This window comes from Myxocyprinus asiaticus, chromosome 30 (genome assembly GCF_019703515.2).
Source record: "Myxocyprinus asiaticus isolate MX2 ecotype Aquarium Trade chromosome 30, UBuf_Myxa_2, whole genome shotgun sequence".
NCBI classification, from domain to species: Eukaryota; Metazoa; Chordata; class Actinopteri; order Cypriniformes; family Catostomidae; genus Myxocyprinus; species Myxocyprinus asiaticus.
In genome coordinates this window covers 18,258,342-18,270,569 of record NC_059373.1, presented here as the reverse complement: position 1 = coordinate 18,270,569, position 12,228 = coordinate 18,258,342, and the positions used below count along the sequence as shown (strand labels likewise).

General features: G+C 38.4%; 2 protein-coding genes across 4 annotated transcripts in view; both read left to right on the top strand.

Annotated features, from left to right (window-relative positions):
- The first annotated feature begins 35 nt into the window (after nt 1-35).
- Nucleotides 36-6,821, top strand: LOC127421348 (sodium/potassium-transporting ATPase subunit beta-1-interacting protein 1-like). Of its 2 annotated transcripts, none has more exons than XM_051664367.1 (7): nt 36-877; nt 2,002-2,139; nt 2,582-2,662; nt 4,451-4,648; nt 4,815-4,875; nt 4,976-5,057; nt 5,714-6,821. In XM_051664367.1, the coding sequence occupies exons 1-7, from the start codon at nt 710-712 to the stop codon at nt 5,721-5,723; spliced, it is 738 nt and encodes a 245-aa protein (XP_051520327.1). In that variant the 5' UTR covers nt 36-709; the 3' UTR covers nt 5,724-6,821. The 2 variants fall into 2 exon arrangements, with proteins under 2 accessions (XP_051520327.1, XP_051520328.1); XM_051664368.1 differs by having other exon boundaries at nt 737-1,268.
- Nucleotides 6,822-8,737: 1,916 nt separating this feature from the next.
- Nucleotides 8,738-12,228, top strand: part of LOC127421302 (pumilio homolog 1-like) — a 34,127-nt gene continuing 30,636 nt past the window's right edge. For both annotated transcript variants that reach the window (XM_051664273.1, XM_051664272.1), the window contains exon 1: nt 8,738-8,856. The gene's annotated coding sequence lies outside the window, so the exon portion shown is untranslated. The remainder of the gene's footprint in view (nt 8,857-12,228) is intronic.

Here is a 12,228-nt window from a genome sequence, read left to right as displayed (position 1 = left end):
ATAATAAACTAAACTATATATATATTTTTTTTTTTTAAGTTAACTTGCATAAGGATAGTGTGGGATATACTTTGATAAATGTGTTTATTACTGCATGATGATTTTCTTTGTGCGCTCACTGCAAACGCCTCGTGTTGTATCGTGTAGAGCGGGCGGCGAGCGTCTCTATGCGGTTGCGCGAGCGGGTTGTAGACTTGCACGAGGGTGTTTGATTTCCACCCACAAACCCCTCTCCGCTCATCTTCCCGGTGCCGATGTTGACAAAGAGCCGTAGCTGCAGGATGGTTGCTCGAGCTACATCGCCGGTCTGAGACCACCTACGGCAAAACTGCCTCCCCATTGGGTCGGAAAAGCGAATACCGGACAGCACCGTAATTCACAAAGACGCACTTTGTGTTAGCTACAGATTTCCGTGTCCCTCCACCCCCTCGTCTCGCGCTCCGTCTGATGCTTATCATATGATGCTCATTTCTGTCGGTTAAGCGTGTTCTCCTTATCTCTCGCCGTCTTTCTTATTTCTTTGGTATTTTGGATTATTAATTTAAGGTGTGGCAGATCCGGAGGATTCGGAACCGCAGCGGGCTGTAACCCTACCTGCTTAAGACGTTTCAATTAGAACAATTAAATCGGACCATCGGCTCAGATCCGATATGATCAATCTGAAAGCATCGACGCACGGAAGCATGCACGCGGCCCGGTGGGTTTCTTGATGTTTTCAAAAGGAAACCGTGAAGCAAGAGCGAAGAGCGCGCTGGACCTCACTGGGGACTCCGCTTTCTCCCGTCGCCTCGCGGGGCCCAAGCCGTGCCTCAAGCGCGAGAGCATGGGTCGGTGCGATGGGAGGTGCACGCTGGTGGTCATTTGCTGCCTGCAGCTGGTAAGATTGTGCTGGAGAGAAAGTGCTGTTTATACTCAATGCATGCCAAGTCTCTCCTGAAAAATGTGTATATGTTGAGGGATTGTGTATAAAAGAGGACAGGGCTTTCATTTGGCCTGAGGTTCTAATTTAGGAGGGTGAAACTGAGGGCTTGTGTCTAATGGGTGTAAGGTGTCCTGGTTCACATTGAGTCACCTGCATCAACTTTTCCTAAAGAAACTTAATGCCCCAGATATGTATGTGCATGCATGATTTGTTTGTGTACCTCATAAATGAGGTGTGTGGATGAGGGGCCTCCAGAGGAAGGGACTCATCTCTCACAGGACTGTGGGCTGGGGTTCCAGGCAGTTTCCATGGAAACACCTGCAGCAAGGAGCTTTGGGATTACTCTGTGAGACCAGGTTTTTATTTATTTGCCATTGGCATAAGTGGTTTTTAATGTTTTTTTGGTCCACTAGAATGTTTTATTGCTGATTCAGGTTGAGCCTCACATGGACAGTATTTTGAATGTCTTTTTACAGCAAAAATGCTTGTCCAATAATCTGAATTCTTTTAAAATCCGTCAGTAAATAAATCCTCCAATGCTAACCTTAACTTAAATAAGTATGTAAAGTACAAAGCTTGCATGCCAGCTTATTCCAGACACAACTTGGTAGTGAAGCTAAGCTAACCCAACTCATCACTGACTGACTTTCCGTTTTGTCTATTTTTTTAATCGCTCTCTGCATCTCCCTTTGTGGCTGTGTGAGATAAATGTGCCATGCTGGATGCATTTAATGTGCTAGACCATTTATTGGAAGGATGCTGCATGTCTCAATTTAAGCTGTGAATAATTAGCCAACAGCACCAGATTTTATGTACTTTTTCCTCTGCCAACATAACTTGGGAGTCAGCAACTCAAGCTTGTTGTGCCAGTCTGACACTTGCCATTAAACCAGATGTAAGCTCATTTTGAAGTCTGCAAAGATAGACGTTCTGTGGGTGTTTATACATCTGTCTGTATTTGTGCATTTGCACATGCCTTTATTTATTTATTTAGAAATGTAATGGTGTACACTTCGTTAAAGTTAATGTTGGATGTTCGTTGAAATTAAACTGTTCTTTTGTTTTTTGCTTGTTCACAGGTTGCTGCATTACAGAGGCAGGTGTTTGACTTTCTGGGATATCAGTGGGCTCCCATTCTTGCCAATTTCCTCCATATCATGGCTGTCATTTTAGGAGTGTTTGGAACTGTGCAAGTCCGCTCCAGATATCTTATGCTGGTAGGCACATACACATTATTGTTATTGCAGTATTATATAGGCTATATTATAGTTTAGATGTAACTCAGAATTGTAGTGAGACTTGAGCACATATGTGATTTTACATGCATGATTTTTTTTTTAATTACATATGTTCTTATTGAAGCGTTTCATGATCCCGATAAAATAGTGACTGGTTATTTTAAGTCAACACGTGGCCTAAGTGATGTCAGTGGAAAAGTAGTCATTTCAGAGAAAGAGAAAGTTATTACAATTTGGTTAAAGATTATGAATATTTTTTTTCTTTGGAAAAACATGCACCAATTAATCTTTCATAATTATACAGTATATGCATTTAAGACTGTAAATAGGGTGAGTTTGGATTTCATGTTGACTTTAAACATTACATAAGTCATTTGTTTCAATGTCATTTTGTGCGTGTGTGTACACACTTGTGTTCTAGTATGCTGTGTGGCTTCTTGTCTGGGTTGGCTGGAACTCTTTCATCATCTGTTTTTATCTGGAAGTTGGTCACCTGTCACAGGTAGGTGAACTGCACTGTACCAAATCTATGTTATGTCACTGTAGAAATACAACTATGAGCTCGTTGACATGAACACCAGAAAGCTGTTTATTGCGAGAGAGTTCCTTGAGACTCTAAATTGGCTTACATGTCATCCGTGTACTCTTTACTCCTGTAAACATGCAGCTCGTTCAGTAAGCAACTTTCTCTACTGCAATGGCAATGACAAACATGAAATCTTAGGAAGTCTTTGCTATTTTGTAGGGATGTCCTGATACTGGTATTGGAATCGGGTCCGATAACGTGCTGTCACGTACTTGTACTGGTGTTCATAAAAAAGCTCCGATATCATCTGACGTACGAATGTCATTCCGTAAACATTCAACGCAAAAATTAAAATTACGTTATGTCCAAGTGTGATTATTAAACCACAAAGGCTGTGATTTAAGGAGATAAATATATAGTTTGCATGTACTGCGCGCTCCACTGTTGTGCCGAGAGCTCCTTGGCTCATACGTGGAAAACACCATCATGAGCATTGTGTGTTCTGTTTGTAGCAGATGACAGAGAGCAGAGCGTTAATTCATTTTGTAGTGGGAGGTACATACAGACTACATATTTAGTGAATTAAATAGCAGCCTTTTGCGGTTTAATAATCACATTGTGTCATGTAGCGACCTGATTTTCCTACCATCAAAAACACACAGAAATGCAAAGGGCATCACTCCAAAATAAAAGCTTCTGCCAAAATAAAAGCTCAATTTGAATGGAAAAAAATACGACAAATATATCAATACTGTATAGTAATGTATTCACTGTAATACTACTACTAATAAATCAATAGTAAATGTATTATTTAAGCAGTATCTCACATCTGTGACTCTGATGTTGTATTTTGGATTGTGCTATAAAGTTCTGTATAAAAGCACTTCATTTGATAAAAATAATACATTCTTTCTTTTAAATTGTTCTATTTTCATTTGATGAAAGTTTTAATGAGTTCATTTATTTAGACACCATTCAGTGATAAAAAAAAAACAACAACAAAAATGGGTATCAGTCTCGCAAGTACCGAAAAGAAGTATCGGTACTCGTACTTGTTTTTTATAAAAATTATATCGGGACATCCCTACTATTTTATTCTCTGTGGCTTCTCTTTATTTCCAGATATTCCTGAAGTGTTGCTGTGTTTGTTTCCTTAGCTTTTCATCGTAACCTGCAGCGGAATTGTGCTGCAAAAGTGGGGATTCCCTCTAATGTAAATCTCCAGGATTCCCCAATAGACTTGAGCGTATAAACAAATGTGAGGGACAGTCAATATATTAAATTAGTGTGTATAAATTTATATATTTAATCGTGTACAGTATGTGCGTTTCCTTTTTTCCACTGTACTCCCAAAAACATTTAAATCTTTCTGTTGTGTTGACTTGTTGTTGGGCTCCATCCTATGATGTTAGTTATCCGGTCTGTTCGTCACGCACATGTGCACTCTTCAAAAACTTGTAGGAATGCCGCAAATGCATTTACCTGGCCAAATAAGCAGCATTCTCTGGGAGAAACCCAAGTGTGTTAAACCGTTTTCTCTTAATCCCTTAAGCGGCGTAAGGAAAACAGCGTTCTCGTTGGCATGACGTTTCAGAACACCGCTTTCTGTAAAAACCCTGGAATAAACAGTTTTCTTAAGTGCATGTAAACGTGGTCTATGGTCATTGTTAAATGTTAGATTTAATCCATTGTTATGCTTTGTCATCAATAATTTAATATGAAAACCTTTAATGATCACTAATTATGTTTGCTGTATTTGTATAGGATCGGGATTTCCTGATGACATTTAACACATCACTTCATCGTTCCTGGTGGATGGAGAATGGGCCTGGTTGCTTAGTTACACCAGTGCCTGACTCGCCATTGGCCCCTCAGGATCATCATGTGATCACTGTCAGTGGCTGCCTGCTGGACTACCAATACATAGAGGTGGTCAGCTCAGCCTTGCAAGTGTTCCTTGCAGTGAGTGCACACATTTTGCCTCTTTCTTTTTCAGGTTCTCTTTTTCACTTGCTCTCAAAAGTATGTTTGTTAGGAGGAGGAAACAGAGAACTACTGAGCCAGTTAAATCAAACAGTCAGTTGCATAAAAGCATACATACTTTACACTGTTTTGTTCTTTGTTTCAGCTCTTTGGATTTGTCTATGCCTGGTATGTTAGTAAAGTCTTCCTGGATGATGAGGACAGCTGTAAGTTTGTGTGTGTGTGTGTGCGCTGATGTCAAGGGCTACTAATTCATTTTCTGTCACATTAAAGTGCTTGGGTTTGATACTTGTCTCTCTGTCACAGTCGATTTCATTGGTGGATTTGACACTTATGGATACCAGCCTCCACAGAAGAGTTCTCACTTACAGCTGCAGCCTCTCTATACGTAAGTACACAGATCTACATGTGGTCTATACTCTGTACTATGAAAAAGTACTCTTTATAAAACCCAAAGGCAGAGGGTCTTGACAAGTAATGCCTTTCATGACCTAGAAATGTCCCATGTATAGTTTGTAGCAATGGTGACTATATTTGGAATGGAATACAAGCTTACTACGTTAAATACTATGCAGTTATATACTCTGTACTGCCTACTATTTAAAAAAAATAGTACATTATGCAACGATAATTGAAACTCCTTTTGCATTTTATTTCAGCTAGTAGTGTCCGGTTATCTTATTGGATATGAAAATGGTTATTTTGTATTTTTAATTCAATTTTATGTAAAAAAAAAAAAAAATAATGAAAATAAAAATTGCAATCAAGTATTAAGTCAAGAAAGAAATTGAAGCTGATATTAGTTATGGTTCATCACACTGGAAATTACTGTGCGCTGTTGTATACTGTGCATTTAGGTAAATGTAGTAGGTCATCCAGGTATTTTGTGCATACAGAAAATTTGCATACTGTGCACAGTATTCATACTATATACTGTAGGAATAGTAATTTGTATTGTAGTATGCTATTTTGTAGCCTACTACTTTCAAAACTTTTCAGAAATGTTGTGTCTGGTTATACATTTGTATGTTTTCTCATATCTAGGGCTGGATAGAAACCAAGAGAAACAACTGCCTCAGATGAAGTCCTATGGATATGGTCTACCAGCTTCAACGTCTGTGTGTCTCAAACTTTGTCTCCCTCTACTGGAGAATATATAGTGCACCACCGCAGGCGCGTGTGTGACAGAATGAGAGAGAGAACAAGCAAATGGACAAAACCACAAAATGCTTAAGCCTCTCACTGAGACAAGCATTATTAAACAGGACTTGAAGATGGTAACAGATCTTCTGTACATGTGTTAAAATGTGCACACCAGCACATAGGCCTTTGTATATGTTTGTGTACTCGCAAGTCGGCCAACCTTTGACCCAGGTAATCTTTGAACACATCCCAGAGCTTCTCACTCAGCTGTTTTTGGTGTGTGCGCATGGAGGAGAGAGAATTTATACACTGATATAAGATGCTATCATGTTATGTGTTAGATGAATGTTTTAGGTTGGGTAGGTGTGTATTTGGGGAATGCAGTAGGACTTTGTGCATGTAAAAATCACGATAGAAGAATCGAGCCTCTGGGTGGCCCTCATACATCAGCGTACATGAGTGGGTGTTTCTGATTGTGTTGATGTACACGGACAAGTTTTGATATGTACTTACGCACCTGAAGCATAATGTGACTAGCCATAAATGTTTATTTGAAAACAACTTTAGAATGAATGTATGTTAACATCCCATACTTGTTCCTGGAAGGATGTGTTTGTGTGAGTGTGAGATAGAAGCGAGTGGGTGATTGAGGGATATGCCTGATGGGTGGGGATAGTTCAGCATAAACTCTTCCTAGATTATTCTATGTTTTGCTCACTTGTAAATACACAACAGAGGGTATATGTGAAACAAAGGACCATTTTTATTCACACAAGTACTTGGGTATCGGTCTCAGGTTTATGCCTCTCCTCCGTGTATAAAACTTGCGCTCGCTTGAGAGCTGTGATTCAGACAGGAGGACAGTGGACAGACCTGTTTAATCTCACTACGTCATTAGTTGCTAAAGCTCACTCGCAGCCAATGTCCTTTTTCTCTTTAGACAAAGGCAGTTATGTAGGGTCCACAAACCTACAGCCTGTTATCTTAGAATAAAGGATTTTTAAATTCACATTTTAGAGTTTTTTTACAAGAATAGATAAATCTTTTCTTGTGCCTCACAGTTTTTGCAATGGATGTTTCTATTGCATGTGCTTTTGACATTTTATTTCTTAAAGCTTACTTGTATCTATTTATATGTAACTAGTACTTATTTTTGTAGTTACTTGAAAGGATTCCAATAGTGACTAGTATCTTTTTCAATTTTACTATAACTTATTCATACATGCTAGTATTTTTTACTTTGTTTCAAGTCACTTTTCCAGTAATGACAAGTACAGTAACTGTTCTGTTGTTTAACTGTTTAACTATTCATTCATATTTGCATACCAAGCAAGCAGTAATGTAAATGAAAACATTATTAGGACATATTTGATCTAAACAGTTGCTTGTCATTAAAGGAATAGTTTACCTAAAAATGAAAATTCTGTTATAATTTACTCACCCTCGTGCCATCCCATATGTGTATGACTTTCTTTTTTCTCACAAACAAAGATATTTAGAAGAATATCTCAGCTCTATTGCTCCATTCAATGCAGGTGAATGGTGGCCAGAACTTTGAAGCTCCAAAAAGCACAAAAAGGCAGCATAAGTTATCCATACGACTCCAGTGGTTAAATCCATGTCATCAGAAGCGATATGATAGGTGTGGGTAAGAAACAGGTAAATGTGCAAGTCCTTTTAATAAAAAATATCCACCTTTGATCAGCCTCGACCAGTAGGTGACGATATACAAGAAGAATGTGGAAGTAAAAGTGGAGATTTATAGTACTTAAAAATTATCTGTTTCTCACCCACACCTATCATATTGCCTCTGAAGACATGGATTTAACCCCTTGAGTGGTATGGAATACTTTTAAGTTGCTTTATGTGCTTTTTGGGGCTTCAAAGTTCTGGCCACCATTCACTTGCATAAAATGGAGCAACTGAACTGAGATGTTCTTCTAAAAATCTTTGTGTTCAGCAGATGAAAGTAAGTTGTACACATCTGTGATGGCATTAGGGTTTGATGAGGATTTTAATTTCTGGGTGAACTGTTCCTTTGAAAATTTAATGCAAGTACTTTTATTTTGCTAGACTAGTAAAAGACTAATGGCAAAATAATTAATATTTGGCTGTGTCTTGAATGGCATACTGAGTATGTACTGACATACTTTATCTGGGAAACGTGACCATTGTCCGATAACCTGTGTGTATATATATATATATATATATATATATATATATATATATATATATATATATATATATATATGACGTAATAACAAAAAAAACGTGAAAAGAATTAACTCTTAATTTTGTTAAAAAAGCACAATTTCAGCATGCTCTGTCTTGGTTTATATAGCACTTATAGTTGAACCCTGATTTTATTTTTATTATTCAGTGTTTTGAATATGATGTCTTCTCAGCTCTTGCGGCATTGCAGGACAGTAAAGCTTACAATGGATGTGCGCTTCAAAATCTCATCCAGCTATTTCTTGCCTACTCTTTTATGAATACTGAGGATTCAGACACCCTACGCCATCGACATACTGTTTTTGGCTTACTATATAGTAGAGAAGTATGCATATTTGCATGTAGCCTTAGTATCTAAAGAATAAGTAATAGTATTTTTTTTAAAGATAGTCACTATTTGAATACTTACTAATAACATAAAAATCAACTCTAATACGTTTTAAAGAAATTAATGTTAAAAGAGCTTGCCAAAATGTTTAGAGGTAGAACACAGTTATTTAGTCAAAAAGTGTTTAGGGGAACAAATGTTTCATAAAATGTAAGTGTACATCTAGTGTTAGAACAGCAAAGCCACTGCTGGCATGCAGTCATTCTGAGCGCCTGTAAACCTGTACATTCATTGTTGTGTGAGTCTCGAGCACAACAAAGGACGACACTCCCCTCTTGGCGCAATGAACCGCACGCGCTCCGTCTCATTCTACCCATGATGCCCCGCTCGCGCGTCTGGATCGAGCCGCCATGTTGTCGGTGTGAAAGCTTGGGAGCAGCTGCGAACCGGGGCTGAAATCCGTCAGCATCCGCATCCTCCACCTGTGAGTAACCCTCCGCTATGAAACCGAGTACACGCCCGGAACAGTTTTAGCTCACCGTGTGATTATATTTTGGCGTCGTGTGGCGTAACGAGTGATTTTGAGGGCATTATTGGCAGGCAGTGGCTTACCCCTCCTCTCCCCGGGTCTTCCTACTGTTGAAGTGCTCTTCCTGTCCAGACGGCTCGGGCCTTTTGTTAACGGGAGGAGGACCTGTAGAATAGCGCAGAGCCGGCTCATGAACACACAGGTACCGTTTTTAACGTGCACTCGCCAGTCCGGGGTGTGCATTGCACATGCTCGTTATTGTTTAGTTTAATTATAAATCAAGATATCTTAGCGACTAGGCCGTGTAACGGTGAGACGGGTTCATTAAAACGTTTGATCAAAGCGTTGGCATACAGCTCCGCCCCTCACCGATTCCCGTGGCCCTAATTAATACGTGACAACTTGAAGAACGGCTCTGTTTCACAGCAGTCTGGTGTCACCGGGTTCATTTACGTTGCTAACGACTGAATAAACTGCTTGCCTTGTCCGTCCAGTACAGGTGGTATGATTTGCTCCTCTTTTGTTAGTCGTCGACAGTTATAATGTTTGTGTTATCACGATGGAAACGCACGCTTCGGTCATGGTTAACCCAGTACCTCTGTCTACTTCCGGGAGGTGTGCATGCAGCCACCCAAGCTCAGGAGCGCTTCTTTCCTGGTGTGTCTGGAGCTCAGACCATGTAATGGCGAACCTGATCCGGGTGCCTGACACAATTTAAGTACATTGTCTCAACCTAGTGAGCTGTGTACCTGGACAGCATTATTGGGCATCATGCGCTCATCCTAAGCACCTGTAATGTCCAAAAAATGCTGTCTGGATCTCGCTGGGGTCAGTGGGTTTGGAGACTCAGCCAATATGTCAATAACTGGGATGAGAATCATAATCGGAACATGTCAAGCTGGTTGTTCGGTTCAATAGAGAGGCAAATAAGGGGCATTTGTGGTGTATGTGATGGGGAGTTTTGGTGATCTGTTTGATCTTGCATTTGGGGGATTTCTGTAGTTTCAGTGGTGGAATTATATTTATTTTCCACCACATAACAAGTGTGGGTCTCTAGAATGTGTTTGTTCTATGTGAAGGTGCTGTGAAGACTTGTCAGTCATGTTAATGGATTAGTTCACCCAAAATGAACACATCTGAAGAAAAACAGAAAAATATCTCAGCTCAGTAGGTCCTTAAAATGCAAGTGGATGGTGATCAGACTTTTAAAGTTCCAAAAATCGCACACAGTCAGAATAAACGTCATCCAAACGTGTCCAGTGGTTAAATTAATGTCTTCTAAAGCGGCACGATCGCTTTTGGTGCTAAAAAGATCAATATTTAAGAATTTAACTGTAAATAATTTCTTCCGGTAAACTTCACGTGAGCTCTGAGTTAGGGCTGGGCAATATGTCTTAAATTATATCTCGATATTTTCAGCCTATTGACAATATTCAATATATATATATATATATATATATATATATATATATATATATATATATATATATATATATAATTATGTATTTGCTCTAAAATGGCTCAAAAGTGTTTTTGTTTTTTTAATCAGAGGAACCATCATTTCATCCAAACAGCCATTGTGGCTAAGTAGATTCAATATTTTAAAGACATAATAAAAAATCTATTTAAAAATAATTAGTTTTTCATTAAATAGAAGTTTTATTTATAAGCTCAAGGTCGCTTTACAATAAATACATTTCAGAAATACATTTCATAACATGATAAATGTTACAAGATACATGTATTATAAAAAAGGTTACTGGAAGTGTACTGCAAATAGATATGTTTTCAGCTGGGTCTTGAAAGTGACACACAAAGTAGAATGAAATTAAATCGTTTTGATATGCACTTTTATATTTATATTTCATATACAGTGGTGCATAGTAGCTCAATAAAAAGCATTATTTACCTTCAAATGTTTTTACTAATAAATTTTTGTGAATGAACATGGTGTGCAAAGCTTCTTCACTGACTTGTATTTGAAATCCCAGTTGAACATTGCATAATACTAATTCATTACTGTGGGACACGTCAGGTTTATTATAATATAATGCTGAATTATCATTATTATTCTGGTTATTATATTTTCATTATACAAAAGAAAAATATTTCTGTCCTGTTTACTTCACCTCCACCTGGAGCTTTTATTTTGACACAAAGTGCTGTTGTATTTACTTCAACTTCACAAGGAGCTTTTATTTCAACACAGATAAGGCAATGTGTATTTGATAGTTTACCATGCATTTCCTGTAATGCTGTAATCTCCTTTTCTGTTATTCTGTGACGCGTTTGTAGATTTGTATAATAATTTCTAGCGGTTACTAATGTTTGGAGTTGCACGAATGCTTGAACCTGCATTACTTTGATTTCACAATGCACCTGAACTGATCTGAGAGCATCGCCACGCGTTTTTCTCTCGGTTGAGACATCCAGGATTAGCACACAAACGCACCATTGTGAGTAGACAAACAGATCCAAATACAGATCTAAACCAAAACCAACTAAGCTTCTGTACAGAGTTCCTCCTCCTCCATTGTAAACAGCGCTGCTCTTCCGGGTGTGTCGCAAGTTTCAATGTGATTGCATCACACACATACTGCTGCTGACCGGAATAGATTGTTTATAGTAAAATAAATACTTGAATATTGATCTTTTTTGCACTAAAAGTGATTGTCACTTTAGAAGGCAATAATTTAAACGCTGGAGTCGTATGAATGACGTTTATGCTGACTATCTGTTCTTTTTGGAGCTTTAAAAGTCTGATCACCATCCACTTGCATTTTAAGGACCTACTGAGCTTAGATATTTTTCTATTTTTCTTCAAATGTGTTCTGCAGAAGAAAGTCATACACAACTGGGATAACATGAGTTAATAATGAGAGAATTTCCATTTTTGGGTGAACTAACCTTTTAATGCAGTGAATAGGTGAAATATTGTAGACTTAAACATCCTTCAGTAGCTATGTTTCCATCTAAGTTGCGATAAATAAAATAAATTTATGCAAAAACATAATACAGCAAAAACAATGTGCGAATAAATCCTCGTTTCCATCCCATGTTCAAAAGAACAAAATTGTCACATCCGCGGAAACTGTAGCCACTGTGTCTGTTTTATTAATAAAATACTTGCGTTTTAGAGCACACAGACAAAACACTGTCTCATGTCTGTGAGTGACAGCACGTCACAGATCTTTGAATGCTGTGTGTGTGCGTTTCTCAATCCGTATGTCTTTACCGTGCGGATCTAGAAGATATTTTTCAAAATTGGCAATAAACCTGCTCTTCGGCACAGTTTACGTTTGTATTCGACTTACTTGCTCTGCAATC